This window comes from Aquila chrysaetos, chromosome 10 (assembly GCF_900496995.4).
Source record: "Aquila chrysaetos chrysaetos chromosome 10, bAquChr1.4, whole genome shotgun sequence".
In the NCBI taxonomy this organism is placed as follows: domain Eukaryota; kingdom Metazoa; phylum Chordata; class Aves; order Accipitriformes; family Accipitridae; genus Aquila; species Aquila chrysaetos.
Genome location: NC_044013.1, coordinates 17,865,098 through 17,893,011, shown reverse-complemented (window position 1 = coordinate 17,893,011; position 27,914 = coordinate 17,865,098). Strand labels below are relative to the sequence as shown.

General features: G+C 36.9%; 1 protein-coding gene across 2 annotated transcripts; it reads left to right on the top strand.

Annotated features, from left to right (window-relative positions):
- The first annotated feature begins 111 nt into the window (after nt 1-111).
- On the top strand, nt 112-25,005 carry TRPC1 (transient receptor potential cation channel subfamily C member 1). Of its 2 annotated transcripts, none has more exons than XR_003925577.2 (13): nt 112-636; nt 2,483-2,637; nt 3,882-3,983; nt 4,858-5,060; nt 6,494-6,625; nt 7,965-8,160; nt 9,838-10,174; nt 14,519-14,658; nt 16,768-16,911; nt 20,933-21,108; nt 21,270-21,471; nt 22,143-22,206; nt 23,050-23,083. XR_003925577.2 is itself a non-coding variant. In XM_030029288.2 (13 exons), exons 1-13 carry the CDS (start codon nt 501-503, stop codon nt 23,275-23,277), a joined length of 2,346 nt encoding a protein of 781 aa, XP_029885148.1. In that variant the 5' UTR covers nt 122-500; the 3' UTR covers nt 23,278-25,005. The 2 variants fall into 2 exon arrangements, 1 of the variants encoding a protein (XP_029885148.1); XM_030029288.2 differs by having other exon boundaries at nt 122-636; nt 22,012-22,206; nt 23,050-25,005.
- The last annotated feature ends 2,909 nt before the right edge of the window (nt 25,006-27,914 follow it).

The window sequence follows — 27,914 nt, the reverse complement described above, 5'->3', positions numbered from 1 at the left end:
CAGTAGTCAGATGCTGGTGACGCGCTGCGGTGTGTGTTCTTGACGCCTCACTGTGTGGTGAGACGACGAGCTCCCCTGAAGGAAGCCCGCGAAATCCTCACGGCTCCTGAGGGGCGCAGGTCCCATCCCCGGCCGACCCCGGGCCCCTAGCTGCTGTCGGGAGGGAAGGTAAACCGCGGAGCCGCGCGAGGAGACGAAGACGGCGGCGGCAGTGCCACGGGTGTCTCGTCGGCCAGTCGGTCGCCGCTGCCCCCCTCTCCGCTCCTCTCCGCCCACCTCCCGCTGCCCCTCGCAGGGGCGACGCTGCCGTTGGAGCCTGCGCAGTGCGGCGGGGAGCGGTCGCCCCCTGCCCTGCCCTGCCCTGCCCGCCCGCGGGGCTGACAGCTCCGGGGATCGCCGCCCCGCTCCCTCGGGGGTGGCAGCGGGCGCCGGGGGTCGCGCCGCGCCGCGCCGCGCCACCGCCCCGCCCGCGCTCTGATGGGCCTGGCGGAGCCGGCGCCATGGCCGCCTTGTACCAGAGCGCGGACTCGTCCGCCTCGGCCTCGCCGAACAAGCTGCTGGCGCTGAAGGACGTGCGGCAGGTGAAGGAGGAGACCACCCTGGACGAGAAGCTCTTCCTGCTGGCTTGCGACAAAGGTACCGGCCCCGCCGCCCGGCCCGGCCTGGCCCGCCGCGCCCTCGGGGAACGGAGGCCTCGGCCGCTCGTTCCGAGCGCCCGAGCCCGCCTCCGCCCGGCGGCAGCGCCCCGGGCCCCGCGGTTCGGGCGGGGGCTGGGGGTAAATCCTGCGAGTGCCCGCGCCTCGCACCCGGGGGGCGGCGGGTCCTCGCCGTGCCCCGCTGCGCGGCTGCTGCTGGGGGGCACCGCGGCCTCTGGCCTCGCCTCAGCGCCCGGCTCAGGAGGCGTCCCGCGGCGGGGCTGCCCTGCTCCGGCCCCGCGGCCCCGCCGCCTGCCGCTGTCCCCTGTACCAGCGGGCGCGGGGGAAGGGAGGCGTTGGGCCAGCTCCCTCTGTGGTTGTGGGGGAGTGCGTTTTGTGTCAGAGGAGTTCGTAAGATACTTGCTGCGTTCGCCGTTACGGAGTCCGTGGGTATATAGTTGTTGTGGAATTGGGGGCTTATCTAGACATCCCCAGAATGAGTGAGACTGGTTTCCTGGGATTTGCACTGATGGTGGTAGATGGGAAGAGATTTTCCTTTCTACAGTGTGCTACTTAGTTTAAGCATATATTTAGTTACCCTTGAGTAGAAGCACAGCCTTAAGTCAAACTGATCTTAACGTGTCTGAAGTGTTAGACTCTGAGATAGGGTTTTAATCATGTGCTGAATGGTTATGTGTACTTTAGGACATAAGGACGGTTGTAGAAGCTGGTGTGTTTATATGCAGAGCTGTCTGCTGGTTGTGTGTTTAGGTTAGTTAACGGAGTAGTATTGTTTCTGCAGTGACGTTAGCCAGCCGGCTTAGGAAGTTTGTTCTGGTGTCCTTCGTGGTGAGATGCCCTGCTGTTAGACAGCTGGACTGCCTGCGGCCATGCTGCTGGTGTCGTCTGTCTTGAAGATCAGACCAAGCCACAGCTTTCTCCCTAAGTATAAACAGAGGCTTAGGGAGCTAAAAAGATGCACAAGAAAGGTGTAAAAATAATAAAAATTGTCTATATAACATCTGGTTTAGCACTCTTGCAGAACCTGTATATGTTCTACTGCATACAGAAGTAGGCTACACTAAAGTCTGTCTGTTTCCTGGGGGGGGGGGGGGGTTGTTTATACAAACAAAATAATTTGTTCCCCTAGAGACAAAAATAATTCAAAACTTTTATCTTTATCAAGAAGAATCAATTAAACAGAATAATACGCAACAGGGCAGCCTGATGTGTCTATACTTCAGTCAAATAGGAAAGTGCAGCTTATGTACATCTTACTGTAGTTAGCTTTACTTGCTCATCAAAGTTGCTAGCTTGATTTTTGTAACATTGCAGCATCGTATCACACCTACTTTGATGGTATATATGCAAAAATTGGAGTGATACAGAGAAGATGAATGTGGCTTCTGCTCAAGGAAGATGCAAACCTGTTTGTAGCATTGTAGAGAAGGTTTTTCTGAGTGTATGGCTTTTTTGAACCAAGAAGCCTTCTCTGATGTAGTTGAACTTAATGTTTCCTATGTCTCACAGGTTATGTATGAGCTGTTGCCCCAGTTTTGAAAAGTACCCATGCTTTTGTGTGTGCTTGTTTTTAGGACTGGAGATAAAGGGGTAGTTTAAAGTACATGCCTTAGTGCTTTCCTGAAAGAGACCTCCCGAAATATCTTTAGTTTCCTCCCTGATGAGAGAAGGCTTATCTACCTTGACTTCTTAATTGTCTGATGTATTCATGTCTCTTGTCAGCTATGGAATGTTGTCTTCTTTGATGGCAGTTGGTACCTATAATGTTCACATGCTTTTAGTGCTTTATAATAATACTAAGTGACATTCATACGTTACTTGTGCAGGTGACTATTACATGGTTAAGAAACTCTTAGAGGAAAACAGCTCAGGCGAAATGAACATAAATTGTGTGGATGTGCTTGGACGAAATGCAGTTACCATAACCATTGAAAATGAAAACTTGGATATACTACAGCTTCTTTTGGATTATGGCTGCCAGGTATACAACACAAGTTACTGAAATTTCAGTGTAGTCATTGATCTGTGTGTTCTACTCTTTATATATCTTCTCTGTTAATCTGTCAGAATTTGGAAGGAAATAGAATCTGTCTTTATAGGCAGTTCAGTTCTTTTTCCATTTAGTAACTATGAAAGTGTTTTCTTCTCACTAATTTACTTTTCTAGGGGGATTTTATTGGCATAGCAAATGTATAGTAACATTTTCAATGATATTAACAAGTTGATTTTTATTTTAAATGTTAATCCTGTTGTAGAGATAATGTATACATTATCTTCAAGCAAAATAAACAGTATATAGTCAGAGTGCATCATATTAAGAAGTGTAGAATGCAGACATCTCTTTGGCTGTGGAATATAACTTTAAACCGGTAGCACAGTTAGAAGAATGCATGTTATATTAGATGATCTTAAGTTAAGGCAAGCATGTGTTTCTGCAGTGCTTTCTTGTTAAATTTTGATCTGTGCTTGATGGCAGAGGCCGTTTCATACCAACAATACTTCCTTAACTATTTGCAGCATTTCTGCTGCTGCTGGGAGAGTTGTAGCTATGGTAGCTAAAGTGTGTAAAACAGGGAAAAGTAGTATCATTTGTTAGGTTGTTTGATATCGGATGGGAAAAAAACAGCAAACTTTCCCCTCCCTGGATCTCCTTTTTAGTGGTGATAATAAAAACTGTGTCTTTTTCTTTTATTTTTGAAGTAAAAATTTGAATTTTCTCAAGTGAATTAAAAAGGATAATATCAACTGTAGGGAAAATTAAAAGCTGCTTAGCTCAACTTAAGAGAAGTTTCAGAAGTATTTACCAGCCCAGAAAAAAAAGCTTACGTTCCTAGCTTTACCACAGAACTACAAATGTGGGGCTGAAGTATGCCATAACCCTGAGTTGTGTTACACAGATGCTTGCTTTTAATGTTTTTAATAACCTGGTAAACTCTCCCTTAGAACTTTATTTTTGCAAGTATCCTGCATCATCTTTGCTGGAAAATAATTTCTGCAATTGGTTCTTCTGCTGTTTGTGCAATGAAACAAATTGTCAGTAATGCTGTGTTAACTCCTGGAATGACAACCTGAATTTGTATCCTGGTCATATGCATGGTGATAATACAGAACACTGGTTTAGTACTTTAAAAATAAATTAAAAAAAAAATGGAGTTTGGCTTCAGGTTGACTCTATGCTGTTTAAGTTACTGCTGTTCTCACATATGACTTGTTTTCTTTCCTTAGTCATCAGATGCACTTTTGGTGGCTATTGATTCTGAAGTGGTGGGAGCTGTTGACATTCTGCTTAATCACCGACCAAAAAGATCCTCCAGACCAACTATTGTAGTTGAGTGTTATTATTCCTTGATTTTTGGTTAGGGAGTGGGGGGCTGTACTATTGCATTCTGGGTAACGGTAGTATTTAAAACAATGTTCTTAAATGAAATTCTACACCTCTAAGGTGATAGAATCTGGACATTAGGGATTATTTTTATAGACTCTTTTGTCTTAAAGGATAGAATACGTTATTTTGCTTTGCTGTCTAAGGAATCCAGTGGCTTTGTATGTGCCAAATGCTAACAGATGCCTAGTTAGTCCAGAAGAGAAAAAAATAGAGTGGTTATAAATCTTTTCTTGTAGACTGTTTGCAAGGTAATTAGCAGCCTTGATCTATAACAGGTATATTAATGTATTGAAGCTTTGTAGTAGATTTGTTGAGCGAATCTATAAACATCAAATATTCACCTTGAAATTAATGAGTTGAAACTTAGTTTGCCAGCACTCAGGTATCAAAGAACTGTTAAAAGTTCACAAGTAGAGGTGGAGGGAGGGAAGAAGTAAGGTGTTATATAACAGAGTATGGTACAGTCAGGATATTTTTTCTGTGCTTAGATAGTAAATATAATAATTTTTTTGCAAACTAGAGCAAAATACACTTTTTAATATCATGCATGTATATTGGAGAAGGTAGACACTGAATGTCAGGTTTTCTATGGAAATAAATCATAAACGTTTCTGTGTCCTGTTTTCTTTTTCCAGTATTTATCCGAGAGGTGTTTGAATGTTGTTAGAAATTTTTCCTTATTTTCATGTTATTATTTCATATTTCAATATTTTGAAGAAGAGATTCATTGTTGAACAGTCGAAAAACCCCCTACATGGGAACACTGTAGTAGAACTGTATGTAATAAATTTAGATACTTCCTACATTTTATTCCAGAAACTAATGGAACGCATTCAGAACCCAGAGTACTCGACAACCATGGATGTGGCACCTGTCATTTTAGCTGCTCATCGTAACAACTATGAAATTCTCACCATGCTATTAAAGCAAGATATATCATTACCCAAGCCTCATGCTGTAGGCTGTGAATGCACGCTGTGTACTGCAAAGAACAAAAAAGATAGTCTACGACATTCCAGGTAAGACTTACCAGTCATAGACAGTAATAAAAAAAAAAATATCTTTTCTTAATTCTCTGGTGTTGCTTGGGTCAGATGCATATTTCCTTTTTCTCTTTAAGGTGAGGTTTATGAGTGGATTCCTCTAATATATTATAGCCTTTATTGTGAGAGATGGTAGTTCTTGGGGATGGGTTGTGCTTGAAAAGACTGGTAGGAGGCAGTGGCTTTTTTTTCATTTTGGTTTTATACTCTTAGTCACTGTGCATGTGAAGCTAAGTGCCTTTCCTTTCTACCAGTTGTGTCACAAACATTCTATCTACTCTTGGCTTGGGAGTATAGGAGCTATGCAAATAAATTTTTCTGAAGTTAGTTAATACTTCGGGGGTTTTGAGCCAGAATGAGGAGGTGGATAATTCTGTATCCTGTTTCTAAAAGTGTTTATGTAGCATGAATTGATGAATGCAAACTAAGGACAATTTTTTTTCTGTTTTTTTTTTTCCCAGTATTTTTGAAATTCGAAAGTCTTTTAATAAAGGCTCAAATGAGGAAAGGGATTTACCAATCTTAACAGTATTTTGTCTGGTTAACTAGACAACATATTTGAGGGTTGAATACAATGTAATATGTGAAAGAGGATGAAAAATCACAGAGCTTGAAGATCATAAGTGGACTACAATTACAATATACAATTAATTATTATGTGATTACTCCAGTATGTATCCAAATGACAAATAAGGGAAGTCAAAGGATAATTGTTAACTGGTATTGAGCTGCTACAGGCTACCTTCTGGTACCTGTAATGGCAACATCCATCTGATACCCCATGTCATTAACTTCAGTATGAGAAAAGGTATCAGGGTATCCCAAGCAAACAAACAATAGAAACATTTGAGATAACAGCTCTTAGTTTAAACTAGAATGGATAACAGGCTTTGTTTTGGCGTTCATGAGTCACTAGTTTTGGAAAACATCCCTTCAAATGCTTTCCCTGCATTTTTTTTTTTTTTTGTGTTGCACACTAAAGCTCCCCTCTGTTTTTAATTTAGCTTGTTAAAATAGAAGATTGCCTTAAATGCTTTACTTCCCTCTCTTATTTCCACTTGAAGAACCATAAGAGCTACTGTATAACACTTAAAATGTCGAAATTTTACCAATACTGTTACCTTAACTGATGGCCTTCTGCTGATGTACTGATGACAGTTGAAGTAGTGAGGAAAAGAAGAGGGAACCGGTTTGTCCAATTTTTGATACTTAGAATAGGGATTCTAAGTATGTGAAGGACAATGTCTTCCGTGATATATCACATTTAATGCTTGTAGTGTCTGATTTTAAGAAACCCATTGTTTTGTCTTTCAGCTGACTGTTCTATGCAAACTTTTGGAATAGGTTCCGATTTGAAACTGCTAATCAAAAGAAACATTTTCGTTTTGCTTGCTATTCTTTTGTCACAGGTTTCGTCTTGACATTTATCGGTGTTTGGCCAGTCCTGCTTTAATCATGTTGACAGAGGAGGATCCAATCCTGCGAGCTTTTGAACTTAGTGCAGACTTGAAAGAATTAAGCCTTGTTGAGGTTGAATTCAGGTAGGAATTGAAAACACAAAACCAACTTTAATACTTTTATGAATTACACTTATAGAAATGTGTATGCATTAGAAAAGGTTTATTCTTAATTTTTTGTAATTGGAGTGTTTAAACTGATAATTAGACATAATAACAAGTTACATAATTTATGCCTCATTAGCAGTCATTTTGACACTTTAATTACTTTAAATCCTTTTAGGTGTAGGCAGTTCAATGTGTATAGTTGCACCAACTGTGCAAATTTTGCTCTACTCTGGAAAAATAAATAGCAATTATGCTAAATGCTGACTTATTTCAAGATCACACACCTATTAATCATATCAATATCTCATTAGTACTCTGCGCTTTTTTTTCCCTACATCAGGGTGGAAGTATGCAACACCTTGTTTATACTGACCTGACTCATGTTGGGAGTTGTATCGGGTATTGTTTCTTAATTTTGCTCCTCATATTATGAGACTCTGAACAGTGTGTGTGTATGTGTGTGTATATATATATAATATACAAAAAATAGGTGTATGTGTGTAGAAGATTTTGTGCTGAAAATGCCTTGTCTATTTAATGAACATATGCTCAATATAATTTTAAGTTTAAACTATGCAGGTTTCTACCATTTTGAAACTTATGAGCACAAAAGCATGTATTTTTTATGAGAACATGAAAGCAAATGTTTGTATGGGGTAAAATTCTGCTTTCCTGAACAACATATGAATTTTCTGCTTTTATATATATATATATATAAAATCAGGTATATTTTATAGCTGATTATCTTTCTTAATAAGAGCTCAACTGTTGCGTTTTTGTGATATGGTTTGGCACTAAAATAGACTGTGTGCTAGGTGAGACAAGCAAATAGTGTAGTTTCTTTTCTTGTGTTTATTATATTCATAAATAGTATTCAGTGAATAGACTTTAATTTTCAGATGACAGGAATAAAGGAAAACCCAAACCAGCTTCCCTTCCAGGTAGAAAGTCCAAATGATGAATTACCAGGGTCATATTTTGTGACTACTATGCCTTCTCATGTCCTGGAAATAATTCTAAGCTTTAACTCTGTATATGGAACTTATAAAATAATTTGTATACTGTAAGTCTGTTTCTCAATTTTTCTCTATCTGGTGGAGCTGCAAACTAAACTGAAGTGTAATTGTCATGTTGCATGATGAAACCTACTCAGAATTGTCTTCAGAATGCTTGGATCTTGACATACGACTGTAGGGTTTTTTTTTTTAAATTTGTCTTAGCATAACATACAATGCCAACCAAAAATGGATAGTCAGTGATTTAATGGAAAGTATGTGAGCAGTGTAATAGTATGTACTGTTTTTGTGTCTTTCAGAAATGATTATGAGGAGCTAGCTCAACAGTGCAAAACCTTTGCTAAAGATTTGCTTGCACAAGCACGGAATTCACGGGAGCTGGAAGTTATTCTGAATCACACATCTAGTGATGAACATGTAGACAAGCGAGGATTGTTGGAAGAGAGGATGAACTTAAGTCGCTTAAAACTTGCAATCAAATACAATCAAAAAGAGGTTTGTCTTTGCAGTAATTTGATAAGCTTTCCATATTGTATTTTGCTAGTAATTAATTTAATTTATTGTTCTGCCTCTAGACATAGAAGTGGAAATAAATTTGCAAGAGTTGTAGAAGAGATAGTAAAACACAGAACATCTGCATGTGAAACAGGGAAATGATACTGCAAGATACCGAGTATTTCTTCAGTATTTACTGTGGAGAAGAATGTAGTATTTTCTGTATTGGAGTATAGACTACCGCTCTTTTATGAACAGCTCTGGTAGTGGTAATTATTTGTTCAGATCCTCATTAAATCCTTGCCTAGGGAAGCATGGATTCTTAGGTGCCATACATGATTTATCATCCTCTCATTTGTCATTAGCTGTTCAGCTTTGGCTCAGGCCTCGTCTGTGCTGTACAGAATTATGTTAGACCTATGCTGGTATAACTGAATAGTGCCTCTGTTCCAGAATAGTAGTGCCTTTTTATGCTATCAGTATGGAATTTATTTCATGCAGTAGGTCGTTGTCTTTATCCCTTGACAAATTATAACTCTAGTTTTGCTGTACTAGAAGGCAAATGGGTATTTGTGGGATTCTAGTACAAGGACTGGGGACAGAGAGAGTTTCCTTTCCATGCAAAATCCTTTTTCAGTTAGCATTTGCAGAAGGCATTATAATTCTGTCTGTTCTACGTATCTAGGCTTAAACTGTTTCTGAAACTGTTAAAATACATAGTGTTTAAAAGCCATAAGCCATAGTTACAGAATGTCCTAGAACCAGCATCACACACTTCTGGTATGTGTTAAACAAGCATACTGAAGTATTTCAGATGTTCTTCTGGCTTTAAGCATAGCTTGTTTTTACGACTGTGGTTGGAGAATAACATTTTTTGTGTGGTATGAGGAAAGTATCTTTGCAGAATATGTTTTATTCCTGGCAGGTTTACAATAGAGACAGTTTTTTGTGATGTATTCTAAACCGTGATGATAATATCAAGGTTCTTTTTGTTGATATTTTTTAAATTAAATGACAAAGCATCCTCTACTGAAGTATATTCCTTTGTAACTCCATGCAAATAAGCACCTGAAATCTGAAACTATATTTGCATAATCTACATAACCTTCAGACCAAAATGATCTTTTCAGGGACTGATACAACATAGTTTACTGTGTTTTAAAATTAACCCTGCTGAGCAGAGCCATAAAGACTATAAGAACTGATATGAGTAAAACTGCTTGGCCACTTTACTCCTCATCTTACAAGATGTTGTGTTTTACAGTGTGAATATTTCACAGTAACACTATCTTATTCTTCAGATAAGATCACGGTGCTTTATAATAACAGATAATGAAGCTGTCTGAGGTATGATGTTACTTATATGCTAGATATCTAAATAATTAGAAATCAAAACTCATTCTTGACCTGAAAACCATTAAAAGTCTAGTATGTATAATTCATGTTTAGTTGCTGGTTTTAGGAGATCAAAGTTATGGATGTTTATAATCATAATGGGTCCATCGCACTTTTGTTCTCTTACGAGATAGTTATTTCAACTTAATATTCTTGCCTTTTACTGTTCATTGGTAAATACACATAGTTTGAAAATGAATTTTATTAATGTAAATTAGTAATCTATATTAAGAAACTCGAGACTGATTTCTTGTTTGTTTCTTTTTTTTTTTTTCCCCTCAGTTTGTTGCTCAGTCTAACTGCCAGCAGTTTCTAAACACTGTATGGTTTGGACAGATGGCAGGCTATCGACGCAAGCACACATGCAAGAAGATTTTGACTGTTTTGACAGTTGGCATTTTCTGGCCAGTTCTGTCCCTGTGTTACTTGTTAGCCCCTAAATCTCGAGTAGGTCGAATAATTCACACTCCTTTTATGAAGTTTATTATTCATGGAGCTTCATATTTCACGTTTCTGTTATTACTTAATTTGTACTCCCTTGTCTACAATGAGAATAAGAAGAATACAATGGGACCAGCCCTTGAGAGAATAGACTATCTTCTGATAATATGGCTGGTTGGTAGGTATGATTTGAGTATGTTGGATGACAATTGCTGATGTTGATTGAACAGTAATTATTTGCACTATCTTCTTATGAAATTAGCATGTTACTCATTGCGTGACCGAAGTTTACTCTTTGGAGGATAGTGTTACAAGAAAAAAAAAACAAACAAACACATTTTGAGGAAGGGATGTGAAGTATTAGAACTATCTCTAGTTATCACAGAAAGTGAAGTATCAGAATGTTGTAGGATCTAACTGAGGAGGAATGTGAGTGTTTCTTCAAAGGACTGGTAGCATTCAGAGTGATGCAAGTGAGATTCAGTTGTGCAATAACAAATTAATGTAAAAGCTGTGTATCTTCCTAATCGTTTTAAAATTCTGATCTTAAAAAAAAGAAAAGAAAGAAAAATAACCTGAAGGTTGTCCTGGGATAGAGTTAATTTTCTTCCTAGTACCTGGTACAGTGTGTTTTAGATTTAGAGTGAGAATAATGTTGATAATACACTGATGTTTTAGTTGTTGCTAAGTAGTGCTTATCCTAAGTTAAGGATTTTTCATTTTCCCATGCTCTGCCAGCATGGGAAGGGAAGCTGGGAGGGAGCATAGCCAGGACAGCTGACCTGAACTAGCTGAAGGGATATTCCATACCATAGGATGTTGTGCTCAGTATATAAACTGGAGGGAGTTGGCTGGGAGGGGCGGATCACTGCTCGGGCATCAGTCAGCAGTTGGTGAGCAATTGCATTGTGCATCACTTGTTTTTCTTGGGTTTTATTTCTCTCTTTGTTATATTCCTTTACATTACTATTACTATAGTTTAGTTTAGTTATTGAACTGTTCTTATCTCAACCCACAAGTTTTACTTTTTTGTGTAGTTCTCCTCCCCATCCCACTGGGAGTGGGGAGGAATGAGCAAGCAGCTGCATGGTACTTAGTTGCTGGCTGTGGTTCAACCACAACAAAGGCAAAGCACGTGTGTGTTCCTCAGATTAATAGTTTTGTAACAGGTAGGAGCCTGTCATCAACTAGTTTTCCTTGGTACTAAGTTGAGGAATAAAATTAATTCAGACATCGCTTTAGATTTTTTTCCAATGATTTTTCATGAATCGGTAGTATTATTTAGGATGTAAGTGGTTTAATCATTGTGAGTCAAACTTGTTTTGTTTTTTCATCAGCCAGCAATCCACAAAACTTACAATTTCGTCCAGCTCTCTTTTACCAGAAGTGTTTGGGCAACGCGCGTAGATATATGGTTTAACTTTTAGGTTGCCCTTTATGGAGTCAGTAGTTGCACTCGATGATCCGAGTGGGTCCCTTCAACTCAGGATATTCCATGATTCTGTGAATTCTATGAAAAAATTAGTAGGAATGATCTGAGCTTCTTAATTACTTGTGTGTCTGTATATGGAATTATGCTAGAATCTGAATATTACTAGTAAAGTTATTGTTTCTTTGAAAATCTAGCTAAGATCTTTTTGTAATCATAAAGTAGATGAAAAGTGTGCATTGTATGCAAGGTAATTATAATTTTTCTGGATTGTAAGTAGTTGGAGTGAGCATGCAGTTACAGTCATAAAATCAATTCCTGCACTTTTAATATGCTCTGACTAGATAGAACAGGAGGATTCTGTACATTTTTGTTGGACTAATCCAACTTTAAAGAATTGCCAAAATTTAGGGTTCTGCAAAATCTCTTTCATAGTTGTAAATGTGAAATTTTTATAGTATTCTGCTCAGCTCAGGGAGAGGACTTTGAATATATACAAAATTGCCATTAACAGTAAGTAGTAAGTCAGTCTTTCATGACGAATTCTGTAATGCTTGATTTGAAAAGTGATTAATAATACAGTTTGGACTTGTTGCAGAGTTGGAGTATTGTTTAAAGAAAAAAGTGTATGTTGTGTATGTTTGTGTATGCATACTCCATCATAGTCTAATAAATTGAAGGTGTGCATTTACCTCATCCTTGTTTTAAAACATAGAAACAAGTATTATTTTCCCATATTGTAATTTTCCATTTCTGTACATCATTGTCACCGATTATCATAACTACCTGAAAGGACGCATGTTAATTCTGGTTGATGCAGTAGAGGGAGCACAGGTATAATTTTTGTTGAGTACTCGTGAACTTTTGTTTTGGTTGAAAACTCATAAAGCCTTTTAACATGTTTTGGTTGGTTCGTTTATGTTTGTTTTTACATTAAAATTTGGTAGATAAATTCATGGAAACTCATTCCTTAATGTAAGGTAATTAGATATGTATCATTTGGTTGACTGGACTTTTAAAAAGCAGTGATACAGTGGAAAACACCACAATTTTTATCTAAGTAGTTGTGGGTGGTTTATTTGTTATTTTAGGGTGGGTTTTTTTGTAATTGTGATTCCTTTCATTGTTTAGCTGTATTAAAACTGTTGAGTTGTTCATGCGGATTTTGGAAATACCCAGTACCTCCGATACAAATGCATGCAGGTCTTACAAGAAAGTTGAAAACTTCAAATATAGAGTACAAGCCAGTGTTACAGACTCCCTTTGATTTGAGATTCAGGATCTGATTTTTAAAATTCTTTTGTTCCATCAAATCTAATGTAGGCAGAAAGTGTGTCATTAGGTGGTCTTGGAAATTTTAATGAAAGCCCATAGAAACATTTTATTTTCTTCATGTAGTATTTTAACATGTGGATTTCAGATAGGATTGAAAAATGACCTATAAGTAATATAAATCATTAAAATCATGTTACTTTTCACATTATTGAATCTTAAGATTTTTTTAAATAGTAATTGCATTTGTAGCTTAAATGACTATTTTGTAATCACATATTGTACTGTTTCCTTACAAATATTCAGTAAGTTGAAAAGAACGTATTTTGAAAATGTGTGACAACATTAACTGGAATAAAAAGAACGAAGTTGAACAAGGATTTACCTACATTATTGTCTTCCATAGCCCCATTAAAATAGTTTCTAAAAATCAATGTCAAAATGGTCACAGCAGAATTTCTAACACTTAAAGTTAGCAGCTAGTTTTGTGTTCTACTAGATTTAACTTTCAAAATCGTGAATACAGTAATTCTCTTTTCCAAGTTATTGAGCCTAAGTCATGCAAGTGTCTTCCCCAGCAAAATAAAGCAACAGAACTCAAATTCTTGATGTAAATAACATCAATTATAGCATCTTCTACTTCTCCAACTCCTTTTACTGATTCTGTAAAAAATAAATGGTGATCATTTGGAGGGGCACAGAGGTTTTGGTTTAGAAATATTTTCTTTATAACCAGGAAGAAGAGAGATTTATGTAAGTCTTTTAACAAACTGTGCACAGCAAGCTTTTTTTTTTATTATGCCTTCCAACATTGCTGTAAAGCTGACTGAACAAATAAGGATGCATAAGTATCTGATTTTTTTTTTTTCCATTCGCTGGATCTTGCTCTTAATGGGCCAGAGTTTTTAGAGAAGTTGCAAAGTCCTAAAAGCTGAACCAAGTCTAACAGTTTTTAACTGCCGTTTATACACATGATGCTTTTCTTCTTGTCCTAAATATAGTAGCATATATCTGAAGTACTCAAAAACCCATTAAATAACTGATTATTCACAGAAATGAAAGGTGTCGTTATATTTCATCTAACGGTCTTTTCAAGTTTTATAAAAATGTCAAATCTGTAAGAGACATTCAGTTAGTAAAATTCTTAGCAACTGTATTTTTCCATACAGCCAGACATGATTAACAATGGCAAAATTCATTTTGCTAAAAAGATCCTGAATATTTAAATGTATGTTGCTCTAAGTTAAACTTCTGATTTTTGTAATCTTAAGTCATCCTCTCTTTTCTCTGCTAATGTTATTGAATATCGGTTAGGGTAGGAAAAGTTTCTACTTTTTGGATCTTTTCGGTAACAGTTACTGAGCTGATTATTCTTAAAAAACATTTTATAATACCTACACACTTCCAAAAAATACTTGATACTTTATATAGCAATGTAATGCTTTCTATAGTGCTTTTAGAAAAAGTTGAATACTTTTCATTCAGAAAAAGCATTTGTATTCTAGCCCTCTACCTTTATTTAGATTTGACCTTTTCCTGTCTAATTTTTCTTCTGTTCATTTCCTCTCATGCCCTTTTTTCATTGGAGAATTTGTTTCTTAGTTGGAAAGTAGGCTTGAAAAGGTTAAACATCTTGTTGCCTTATGATTAATGCTTGTAATCCAATGCAATGCTTTTAGTAAATTTACTTGATTAGTCTACTTCTTTCTCTTTGCTAAAATATCATTTACAAAAGCCAGTCAAAAGTGCTTTAGTTGTAAAAGAATATCTATTTAGTGCAATGGCTTGACTTCACTGGCTTTTTTTTTTTTTTTCCTGCAGGAATGGTGTGGTCAGATGTTAAAAGACTCTGGTATGATGGTTTAGAAGACTTTTTAGAAGAATCCCGTAATCAGCTTAGTTTTGTCATGAATTCCCTGTATTTGGCAACTTTTGCTCTCAAAGTAGTTGCCCATAACAAGGTGAGCACCCATCTTCATAGATCCAAAGCTCCTCTGGGACTGACTGGGCAAATATAATTTTAGTACATTGCTGTAAAATATGTGAAGATGTGTTACGTGTGGTATGTTAGTAGTAGTATGTTGTAGTTCAGTGTACTACATTAGTAATAGCCTACTATGTGGGTACAGTTTAGGCTTCCAAGTTAGGTGTTCTATGTGGTATATGCTGTGTAGTTGTCAAGATCTCTGGTCTTGTTGCATTTTGGGCTTGAAAGAGAAGTTGATGGGTAAATGGGAGTTAGAAAATGCATCAAGACATGTCTGAGTACTCAGGGACCCCAAACAGAGCTAATGTCTTCCTTGTAAGAACTGGCTGGTCTTCCAAATGGCTTGATGGGAAATCTCCCCATACGGATCATCTGATTTTGCCTTTGAGTTCACCTGATTCCATAAATCAGTACTATGAAGAAAGCTAATAGTAATATCTGTGTTTAGGTTGCCTAAAGCTTTTTTGTTACAGAAAGCTTTATTTAGCTTTTGATTACATATGCTCAAATGTCATAGGGGGTTGTGGGGGTTTTTTAATTGTTTTACGTTTGGTGGGGTTTTTTTGGTTGGTTTGGTTTGGGGGTTTGGGGTTTGAGTTTTTTTGTAGCAAGCAAAAAAGCCTCGAGACCATAGAGGAGCCTTGTCTTTTATCTGGGAAAAGCCATCTGGATTTGATTGAAGATACAAGTTCTGAAAATGATCATTCTCATTCTGTTGCATGTGGTGTTAGCTGCACAGTGTATGGCAAGCTGCCAGACCAATTGAGTATGAATATTTTAGCAAAATTTAAGCCAGTGCAGTAGCACCGTTATTTTGTATTGCAAACTGTGAGTTGACAGCTGTCTGGTGGTTGGGAGGGGAATAAACTGGTTCAGTTCTTTCTAACTTGGTGTTTGGCTCATTTCCCTATCCTTGCTTGATTCAGAGGCTGGTAATCATTTGGAAAGGAAAGCTACATTTCTTGGAAAAAATAGAGAGAGAATGCCATGTTGGGCTGCCTTCCCAACCATTTGCTTTGCAACCAGCACTTTTGTAGTAGTAGTTCCTTTGCTGAGATAAGAGCGCTTTGCTACTAAGTCAAGTTGTAACCTTTTTGAAGATGCAGGACTCCTGCCCTATGTAAACAGGCACAGGCTGGCTTTTTTGCCACTTTTATATGGCAAAATTTCTTTTTATAGTTTATAAATTATTTAGAAAACCAAATAAAAATGTTTGGTTTACATCTTAAGCCTGTATTGTAGGCACTGGAGCTGTAAGAAATAAAGGAAGAGTCTCTGTAGCAGAAGGATTTGTACACATGCAGTTGCAGTGTATAAAAAACATATTTATCCCTGTTTCTTGCCATCTTTGTGCAGCGTACTTCTGGGCAAGTTCTTTTAAAGCTGGTTTGAGTTCCTTAGTTTTTGAATGTCCATTTTGAGACAGCAGAAGCTGGTAATATAAATGCCGAATGTTTTCAGCGAAGCTGCAAGTTAGGGATCTGTGGATATTATGTGCCTAGTTGAATAGTATCTAGTGGATATACTTTAAGGGTGTGTTTACACCAACAGTTTACTTGTGATTTCCATTCTCTGTAGTCATTCATAAAATCCATTGAAAGAACCCCAGATCCTAAGTCTTTCTAAAACTTTCTAAAACTGGTTAAGAGCAGCTGTCAGCACATTGCACTTGCATGTGTGCATTAGTTTTCTTAGCAGCATTTTAATACTGGTTTTGACTGAGGCCTATTACACTAGACAATGCATATGTTTATAAAGTACACGAGTCCCCGTTTCAACAAACGGTGCAAAACAGAGTAGAAGGGAAAGCAGAACAGAGGAATAAATGGTTTGCTGAGCACATGAGTGGCAGAGTTAGCTGTTAAATTTAAACCATCTGATTTCTGGCTCCCTCTGGAATGGCTTTTAAAATGCCTTTTTCTAAAGAGTGAGATACCTGAAAGAGGTAAGCCATAAATGAATCCTATGTGTTAATTTCTTTTATGCTATCGCCTGTTCTGGAGGCAGAAGTAGGGAGCAGTGCATGGGTGTATTTCTGTACATATAACGTCAGTAATCTCAGTTTGTCCTTTTTATATTGCAGTTTCATGATTATGCTGAAAGGAAAGACTGGGATGCATTCCATCCTACCCTAGTGGCAGAAGGTCTTTTTGCTTTTGCTAATGTTCTTAGTTATCTGCGTCTCTTCTTCATGTACACAACCAGCTCTATTCTGGGACCGCTCCAGGTGAATATCATTACTGCTTGAGAAAATTAATGCTCTTAATTTGCTATGAAGAGTCTTACTGAAAAGACAAAAAGAAGAAATTAAAGTAAGAAAGTCAGCAAGTAAAAAGTAGAAGTGATACTGCATTGAAGTTTGTTTTTTTTAATCTCATGTAAAACATACTGATTTCAATGGAAAAAGGTATGAAAAAGAATGGAAGACCTAGTGTAGTTCACTGTCTTATAATATTTTTCCATAACTGTACCTATACTGTCTTTTTGTTTTCATCTGTTCTTACCTTACCGTACTGCATAAGCGTCTGCAGTTTGAGAACTGTAAGGGTCAGGTTCTTCTTGTAAAGTTCTGTGCAAATGATCATCCTAACTTCTTATCTTTAAAAGAAAGATGAATGAGATGTGTAGCAAGGAAGAGTAATCAAAAGCATTTCTGTTTATGTCTGTGATCTCACTGAAGTTGCACATTGAGTTGAATCGTGCAAATTGCTTTGCTTTGAAAAACACAAATATCTCAAGAGTATTGAAATAGTCATCTATTTATAGCCAGTTATAAGAAGCTTTATTCTTACTTGGAATTTGCTGGAGCCCTCCAGTGAGTAATAATGACAGTAAAAACCCCACATTTTAATTATGTAATGCATTTAATTCAGTCATCCAGAGATGGTGGGGGGAAGCATTAACAGTCTTGGGTTGTGATGCTGGAACAGCAGAGACCACAACAGTTTCTAAGCTGAATTCAGATTTTTCACTTAAAGTTGGAATTTAACCTGGTTTTGTGTAAAGAATTTAATTTTCTTTTCCTGAATTGAGAGCAGACATGGAGTTTTCTACTGAGTTTTATGCCATGTAGTGGTTTTTTGTTAGCTGGTTTCTCTTTTTTTAAGCACAGATCCTCTCATCTTAGTCTTGGTGCTATTCATCGTAATAAACTTCAGATAAACTGGGTCGACTTGAGGGTGCAATATGACACTATACAGAAGGTCTAGTACCTTTGGGGATAGGGGAGGGAACCTGGACTATTATTAAGACATCACATTTAGGATGCAATTACCTCCCTCAGTCCTTTTTAGAGTAATAGGAGAAAGCAAGCTTCCTTCTAGAAAATACTGTGAGTAGAAATTGCCTCTTATTCCACTAGCAACATTTTTTTCCCTTCTGTGGTTTTTCTGTTCAGCTTAAGTCCTCAGCACTGACTGATTTTGTTACTTTGCCAGAGAAAAGCCCTAACAAACTAAAGCACCTGTTAGTAAAAGCATAGCTTACTGAAAAAAGCGTTGCGTAGGTATACTTTCAGCTTCTCTGGCCTCGCTTTCTGGGAGACTTATGACGACAAATCGGATCAGACAAATCACTGTTAGGTTGTACTGATGGACTCCCCCCCCCCCCCCCCCCCCCTTAATTTATTTATTTCCATGATAGAATTTAGTTAATATAGCTGGTTGTCAGCATCGTCACTGGGTTTGCAATTGTCTTTTGAATAAAAAGACCCTTGGAATAAATAGGGTAGTCATCCAGTGATCATAGTGATGGAATTGGTCCTAATAGGTCAAATCAACGCTTTGTCCTCTTCTAGTTTTAAGAGCTTTGTTGCAAGAGGATGACCTGAAAGGACGCTGCAAAAAACATTATCACTATTAGCCATAAAGGCAGAATAAATATTTGGCAACTCTTGTTCTGCAACTAGAGCTATACCGAAGGAGGTTCTGAAGTAAATAATCTTGGCTCAGATCACTAGATCTTGTATCAAGGCTTTAGGTTCTAGCTGAAAACCTCCAGCTTGATGGTTCAGTTCATTTTAATGAGTTAGAGTACTTAATCTTGCTGCATGAATAATTAACTTTTAGAATATTTTTGCTTCATATAGAATAGTGCTTCCTTGAAAGAAAGCAAATCACTTTTTAAATTGGTCTTTTTAACATCATCATAAAAAGCGCTTTGAAAAGAACGTTCATAGTTCTTGTAACCAGTTTTATATTATTGGAAGATGCCTGTTTCTCCTCTCAGGGTTTTGTTTGTTTTACTTCTTGCCCTTTTCTCTCTAGCTGTGACTATGTTGCTGCTAATTATTTTTATATTTTTTTCTTTTATACATTTTTAAATGGAAATGTACTTGCATACTTTGAAAAAAATACTAAAATATTGATGTTGCAGTAGGCATTAGGCTTGTTACACAAATTGATTGAACACTGAAGTCTCTCCACATTTTAAAGAGATTCACTGTTTAATGTGCATATTTATTTATGTACTAGATCTTTCACAAGTTTTTTATTAGGAGGCTATGTTATGAAATTTTCCAAGTAAATAAAAACAGTCAACAGTCACCCCATTCAGTGGCACACTGAAGCTTATGTTATTACCGTTGGCCAGTACAGCTTGTGCAACAACTCTTACAGTATTTTCTGAAAGTAGGTCACAAAGTTCAAATCGTGGCAATCAAAAATGGCATGGAAACCCAACAGTGTGTGGGAGGGAAGGCAGCTATGTTCTCTTGGCTATTAGAGTTATTTTTAAGCATTCAGTTACTTATTGATTAATAAAACCTATTTTAATGCAGATTTGTAAGCTGGCTGTGTGGTGGTTTTTTATTATTAACAGAAGATAGAATAATATTCCCCTAGATTAGATCTTTAGATTTCAAATGCTTAGATATTCTGAATACTTAGAAAGGAATAGCATGACTACATGAAGAAAGCAAGTGGTATTTGGGCTGTGTTACCACAGTATTCCAAACAGAGTATTTTTGGGTGGTTTGCACTTTTTATGCATTCCTGTTTCATCTACTTTGTCTCTCTCTTGCCTGCAGCCATGTGTCAGTTAAAGGGTAAATGCTTTGTTGTTGGGGTTGTTTTGGTTTTTTTCTTTATAGGGTTAGATGTGATGAAACAGTAGAATGGGGATTGCATGCATCCTCTGACCAAACGATAGAATTACTGCATAGCTCTGCCTACAGCTGCAGATTCTCCATGACTGTGGCAAACTGCAAAGAATCAGAGAGAATCTGCTGTGCAACATGGGTACTCAGTGAGTTTCCAGCAGCATGGCAGGGAGCAAGAGCTGGCACTTCACCTCCCAGTATACTTGTACTTGCAAAACCTGACCATACATTTCTGGACTATGATTTGGTACAGATTGTGATTCATATAGGATCAGGCTTTCCACATACTGATTTATATACAGGATTAGATTTGCCTGACCCCATTTTATATATTTGCATTCTTTATAATAGTATTGTTCTCTGAAGAAGTATGTAGGAAGACTAATTTAAATTATGTAAACAGTTTATGCTGTGTCTGTGTAAAAATTTACACTTATAACAAAAGCAAGTCGAGGTCTTCTCTGTGTTTGAAAAATGCACAAGCATAATTTTATTTCTTTTAAAGATGCTGTATTTGTACTGTTGCAAACTTCTGTATAGGATATTTTGAAATGGAAACTAATGATCTGAATTTAGTGTCATGTCTTCTATACTTTACACCCTTTAATTTTCACATGCTTATACACCTACACATTGTGTATATTTAAAATCTTACATAAAACATACAGTGAATTAATTCTGTGTTCTGCAGATGGGCTTTGGTATACTACTTTTTGATTAGTGATGAATTATGATTCCAAATGTTTTGATTAATTCACTGTCCTTTTTAAGTGTTTTCTTAACTTTCTATGACGATATTTATGTTCATATGCATTTCATTTACTGCTTTTATCTATTGACGTGCGAGTTCCTTATTATCATTGGTATTACAAATAAAGAATAAGGTGTACATACTATTGCTTATGGTTAATGGAAGGATATGAACTTATCAGGTGATGCTAAAACTACTTAAATTTTCTTATTAACATGTAGAATTTTTCACTGATAAATGGTACAAGGGTACCTCCCGAATTTGAGGCCTGTTTAGCATTTTACATTTTAAGTTAAATGTTTAAAATGTAAATAGATTTTTTTGTTGTTGTTGATTAGAGGCTGAAGGAGAGAATACAAACAAGAATAACTTAAAATTGGAAATAAATCTATTTCACAGATTTCAATGGGGCAGATGCTACAAGATTTTGGAAAATTTCTGGGCATGTTTCTTCTTGTCTTGTTCTCATTCACAATTGGATTGACACAACTTTATGATAAAGGATTTACTGTAAATGAAGAAAAGGACTGTGCGGGTATTTTCTGTGAACAACAGAGCAATGACACATTCCATTCGTGAGTTTGATATCTATGAAATAGCTGTATTGTTCTAGCCCTTAATTCCTAATAATTAAACAAAACTGGAATTTGTCACTGAACTTGAATTTACGTTAAGTAAACTCACTTTTGGTGCTTGATTTACCTAACCAGATTTTTTCTTTGTCTTGTTTTTGTAGGTTTATTGGCACATGTTTTGCTCTGTTCTGGTATATATTCTCACTGGCACATGTAGCAATCTTTGTCACACGTTTTAGCTATGGTGAAGAATTACAGTCTTTTGTGGGTGCTGTTATTGTTGGTACCTACAATGTGGTGGTTGTGATAGTATTAACTAAACTCCTTGTGGCAATGCTTCATAAAAGTTTTCAACTGATAGCAGTAAGTGGTTTCTGATTAATTACCAATAATTGCTAGCTGTATCTTTGGATTTTATACAAATTTCTTCCGATGCTGTGTAAACTAATCTACAGACCTCCATGGATGAGCTCTGTCTCTGAGCTCACAAGGGGCATCTTTCCTTCAAATATGAACCTTTTATTTACTTAGATCCAAATAAAATGGGTACTTTGCATGTTGAACATGTGCAAGGCTTTGGCCCTCTGGGAATTGAAGACTTTCTTGCTACAATGCCTGTTCAAGTCCAGATGCTATTCTTGATAAGGTGTGGTGCTGGGGCATTTGATAGGGGGTTTATACCTTCGTAGCTAAATTTTGTATTTGCGCTACAGTATATGGTGAATTGAAGATATATGTTTTTATTTTAAAAATTTATTAAAATACTATATAATTTATGTATTAAAATACTATATAATCAAAGTTAAATAGTGGTCAGTTTTTCAGGTATGAGAAAATCAAACTTACAAAATAGCCTGTTAATATTTTTGCTTCTGATCTCTGTTAATGTTTCTGATGCTTTAGAATCATGAAGATAAGGAATGGAAGTTTGCTCGTGCCAAGCTTTGGCTTAGCTACTTTGATGACAAATGCACGCTACCTCCACCTTTCAATGTTATTCCCTCTCCCAAGACTATCTGTTATCTTTTCAACAGTCTCAGTAAATGGATCTGCTCTCATACATCAAGTGGCAAAGTGAAACGTCAGAACAGCCTAAAGGTAAGAAATAATTGGGAAAGCTGTAGGCTCTGAAGCTGGAAAGGTGCTGCTTGCTAAAATGAATCAGCAAGTTGCTGCATGAAGCTGCCTGTCACATGGTGAGTGCTACTAAGATAAATAGGAACTATAGAATAATGTGTGTTGTGTCCAAAATATAAACAAATAAGTCTTACCTAGTTCTACGTAAGTAAGATGCTATTAATTTTCAATTTTGGGAATTTCAACCCCCTTCCCTCCAACCCCCAATTCCCCCAGAAATAGTCTGGAAAAAATGCTTTGACTGATTGAAAACTCATAGAAACCTCAAGGAAGTATGTGCTAATCTCAGAAAAGGTGAGGTTAGAGTATTCTTTGGGGAAGGCAATTGGTTTTAAACATGTTACAGAAGTGTCAAATAACCAAAATGGATCACTGAAGCTTCTCATTGTTGGGGGGAGGGATTTTTTTTTTTCTTCTTTCTTAAATAAATGTTTTTATTATACCCTGTAATTTTGCATACTAATTTTGCATCTTCCTGCTGACAAAAATAGCATTAAATAAAGTATATTCAGACAGTTTATGGAATGTGCACTGACAAAGATTCAGGATTATGGAACTCTTAATTGCCCGTAGGACTATTAACCAAGCCAGGTAGATTAAAAATGTTCAGTTTTGCTGGTACAGCAGATTATAATTTAATTTAAATTTTGCTGGCAATTTACATGCATTGTGTATTTGTGCGCATCAGGATATTTCTATAAAATAGCTCTGTTATTTGTTCATATTATTCTCTGTATAACTGTATACAGGCTTTAGGATTGTAAAACCACTTTTCCATAGTAAATGTGTGGTGTTTGTTTAAAGGAATGGAGAAATCTGAAGCACAAGAGAGATGAGAATTATCAAAAGGTGATGTGTTGCTTAGTCCACCGTTACTTGACTTCCATGAGACAGAAGATGCAAAGCACGGATCAGGCAACTGTGGAAAACCTAAATGAATTGCGGCAAGACTTGTCAAAATTCCGAAATGAGATGAGAGACCTGCTTGGCTTTCGAACTTCTAAATATGCTATGTTTTATCCAAGAAACTAAGGCCTAATTTTTAAACAAAAAGTGTGTACTTTTAGATACCTATAGGTGAAAGTGTTGACCTAATTCTGTTGCCAGATCAAATAGAAAAGAAGATTATTGCACAATAATACATTTGAAAATGCGTTTGCATGAGTTGCAGCTAGATGTGGAAGTGGTGGAAATAAATGCAAAAACAGATATAGTAATTTTCTTAAGCTCTTAATCTTAGTGTATATATAAAATTTGTATATAGGAATTTTTTTAATGTTCCTCAGACTGTGGCTGTCAGGTGTCAGAGCTTCATAACTAGCACAATGTGTTTGTTTCTTCTATTTTTGCTGTTTGTTCCTTTTTGATACTTGTTTTTCAAGTTGTGGGAGAAGATAGGCTTTTTAAAACAAAAATCCAGCCTATGTTTATTTTTAATAGAAAAGTCAGATATAGAATAATAGAAAATTTCCAGCACAGCTGGAAATTATGTTTGACTGTAGGTTACAGTGCATGCGAAGACTGTATGGCTTTGAAAGAGGCAGTTCTAGTGCCAAGTTTTGTATGTTAACATTGACTGTATACTAACATTTATAGAATACAGAAAATCAAGTCATCAAGACTCTTCCCTTTCATGGGAACATTGAAATTTTGAACTCAAAATAGACCAACCATTTCTTGAATGTTTATGGTTATGTGTAAGACAATCAATTCCTGTTTGGATTTTTCAGCAGTGCCTCAAAAGTATGTTTTACTACACATGTTAAGATTGGGAACGGAATTTTAAAGATAACCTGTGAACTTTTAAGATCTAGTATCTTGGGGTTTTAAAATCTGGATGAGAAATTATTTGAATTATTAAAACCTGTGATTTAACAAAAATGAGATGGAGCATGTGAGTGCTATTGTTTGCAGTGCTGAACAATTCCTGTGAAACACTGTACACTTTTTGCTGTGAGAACATACATTGAATCTGGTCATTGGACAGATGTAGTTTAGGAGGGCCTGCTTTAGACAGGTTTTACTTATCCTACTTTTAAACTTGTCTGTCTTTTTTTCCTTTTTTTTTTTTACCACAGTTGTTGCCAAGCTAAACATTTTTTTGTGTCAGGAATACTATGTTTTGTGAAAACATGTGATTTGACTTTGCTTACAATGGACAGTAAGGGCTTTGTGGATTTTCTGTGCTAGAGGGTCCTATATGGCTTTATATGCTTATATATAAATTCAAGTTGACAAACTGTAATTGAGAAATGCGAGATTCCTGTATTTTTAAGTACAAAATAAGTATATTTATGACAACTAAAGGATTGATTGACAATTTTACTGTTACAATGCTGCTCTTCTAAAATGGTCTTACGTCAAGAAGGCGCAGGTAGCCATAGTGGTCTTTGACTACAGTTGATTTGGGGAGGTTGATAGGGTGGAGGCTTATATGAATGTTTACTTTTTTGCAGGATTTCTTATAAAACTCTTTCTTGTAAAGGTAATATATTTTCTGTACTATGAAATTATGTATATCTGAACTAGGGTTTAATATTCTGCTTCTAGAAGTCCTGTAGTATAGAGGGATTCTGATAAGTGTTGGCTTTTCATGTGAATAAGAAGCTAACCTCTTGTGTTCAAAGCAAAGAGGATCACTGAATTTTGTATTTGGACTCGGATCTCATGTTTGAATTATACACCAACGTAAAAACTGTGCTGTGTATGTTACGTATATCCAAGAAAGGAAGCAGACAAATAAAAGCTCTTTGAAAAATATGGTTGTATTAATGTTAGTCATATTTGAAACACATTATATCAGGTACCACATTGAAAGTAATTTCTTTCTCATGTTAAGATAATAAGTTTAAGGAAGGTAGCTGGTATTAATGTGTTACTACCTTTTTTCCTTGTGGACCCATCCTGTTAAGTTCATTTAAATGGCTTCGTGTAGTGCCATGAACTGATACCTGAGCTAGTTCCAAACAAGTTAGATTGGGTTCTAGGTGCACTGTTAGCTGCTTGACACTTGGCTCACGCTGGTAATTCTTGTGGAAAACTTGGTGTGTTTATCTGTATGAAGCAGCATGCTAATGTAGCTATTTCTAATTGCTTTTGATATGTTAAGCAGAGTCACTCAGAGCTAGCTCGGTCACTGTCTGGTGGCACTGTGTTCTACTACAGTATAGACATGTCCTTGGGAAGAATTGTCTTACTTCAAGGCACTTTGGGGGGATTTGGATTGGAACTGGGGGCTCTGAGTTTTTATTTGTCCTTGAAATACATACCTGTAAAGTGATAGTTACCAGAAGGAAGTTTGTTCTCTGTAGTACCTTAGTTGTATGACACTTTGCATCTCTGCCTTGGTTGAAAGCTGTTGCAGTCTTCCTATCTACTTGGCTACTAATCATACAGAGTGCTTTGTACTATTTAGTCAGTTTTGTCTTGCCATTTAGATTTTCCTAGTTCACATGTATTAAACATGCTATTGCTTTCCTCATTTGGCAATTTAATACTGGCCGTTCCAGAAGTAGTCTGCAGATGTTGGGGCTCCAAGATCTCCCTTATGCACACTCACAGAACAGTTCTGGACATGCACAGAGACAAAATTTTAAGTGTCTGTGATACTTCTTTAAACTGGGATGTCAAAGAATTAAGTTTGGAGAAGCTGGAGTTTACTTGGCTATAGGATTCAGAATTTTTTTGTACAAATTGTAGTGCAAGTCATGAAAGGACTAAGCGGGTTTTTTGAGACTACTGAAAAATAATTTTTCTTTCATGTTAATGTTTTGTCTTAGAGCTAACTCTGCCTTGATGAATGAAAAATGGAGATGGAAATTTTCATGCTACCTGCATTTGCAGCAGAAAGGTCAAAACCATTCATTACTGAGTTGGCTTTCTTTATGCTCTTGCTAAACTATGGTTTTGATGATTATTTCTGTTGAAATGATTTCAGAAGTTTTACTGCAGTTAGATAATTTTGATTCTGGTTGCAGGTTGGATTTTAAATGTCTGAAGTTTACAGTCACTACATGTACTTTTAACAACTTGTAATAGTTGTTACCTATGTTTTGTAACCAATTCTTACTTCAGAAAACTGGTACTGCTCTGTGTTTCTTTAAGTCCTGGCTCCTGTTGCAGGTCTGCTGCTGTCAGTGCTTTGATTTGGGGAAGAAACTAGTCTACAGGGAGTGTTGAGAAGAGCAGGCAGGAGCTTTCCCTACCTGCCATTTGGGAGATGAGGAGCAGTCTGCCAGACTCTTCTTGCCTCACTGGAAAAAGCTGCATGACAGATGGTCATGTCATCATAAATAAAAATAGATTACTGTAGTTCAAGACAGTTCCGAGCATGATTTCCACATTGCTTCTCCCCGGGCTGCTGCTGAGAAATGCCGAGAGCACTGTGCATAAAACCCCTTAATCTGCATAGAAATCAATACTGGAAAATTAAAATTACCATTTAAAATTTTTAGAATTACAAAACTACATCTGCTTTAGAAAAAAATGTTGCTGTCAGTTCCATAGAGAAATGCTGTTTGGTTTAGTCAGTAAGGCAAAGGCCTAGCAATCTGTGAAGTGTGGTTACAGCACTGAGCTGTTTGGTGTGCGCTGCCAGCACAGCCTTTTTGTACCTTTGTGCCTCCCTCTGATTCTTTTGTCTCCTGCCTAGCTACCTGTTCAGTCTTCGGAACAGATGCTGCTGTGCTACTGAGTTGTACTGTAGCAGTACCTCTTGGCATTACGTGTGAGAATCAATAATTGAAGAAGAATGGTGATCTTCATTCCACTGTTGAAATTAGCAATGAGTACTTCCAATAGGGACTGTGTATTTCATTAGTTTCCTGCCCATGGTTACAAATTATAAAAAGAACTCTGGTATGGTATTTATATACAAGGAAAACAAGTACTTAAAGGAATCTTAGATTCTGTTCCATCCATGTAATTTTTATTAGTATTCAAGTTCTACCCAGTTTGAAAATGTACTGAATATCTGCTTTTGATCAAAATGTTCTTCAACTTCTGAGTATTAATCTTTACCTGTAATCTGTTTCTATTCTTCCATCTTTGGTTATAGCCTTTCAGTTTCAGAATAACAAATAACTGTATACAACAGACCTGACAAAGACCTCTTAACATTCTGACATTGTCTAACTGCTCCCAGTCTGTTCCTTCCCTTATTCTCAAAATAGCTTCTTGTTCAACCTTTTGCATATGGGAATGAAATAAATTAGACAGATATGCTACTATTTTCACTACTGGTGCCAGACTGAGCATTGCTGTATTGTCCATCCTTTCACAGTAGAGACACAAATATAAACTATTTGCATGTGTGCTTTACCGCCACTAGATTAATTCCTACCTTCCTCCTCCCTGATTACCTTATGGAACTTATTAGTGATATCTACTAACTACATTATAGTCATCAGTAGAGAAAAGCATGGTGCTGTTTTACAGTTGTCTAATTTTTTGAAGAGTAAATCTAGTTCCTATTCAAATCAACAATTCACTGACTTCCATGGAAGGGAAATCAGGCCCTTAATCATCAAGGAAGTGTAGCGTCAGTCAGTCATACTACGCAAGACCCAAACCATCAAAAGCATGTGAATGATCAAAAAAGAGTTATGTTTAGCCTGCCCCACTTTATACATAATAAATAACTTGTTGTGTATGATTTAATCTTAAAATAT

Excerpts from the sequence above, each read along its gene's own strand:
- TRPC1 (XM_030029288.2), top strand. The coding sequence starts at position 501 with ATGGCCGCCTTGTACCAGAGCGCGGACTCGTCCGCCTCGGCCTCGCCG. Across the intron at positions 10,175-14,518 it reads TCTGATAATATGGCTGGTTG|GAATGGTGTGGTCAGATGTT; the intron begins GTAGGTATGATT and ends TTTTTCCTGCAG. Across the intron at positions 21,472-22,011 it reads AAAGTTTTCAACTGATAGCA|AATCATGAAGATAAGGAATG; the intron begins GTAAGTGGTTTC and ends CTGATGCTTTAG.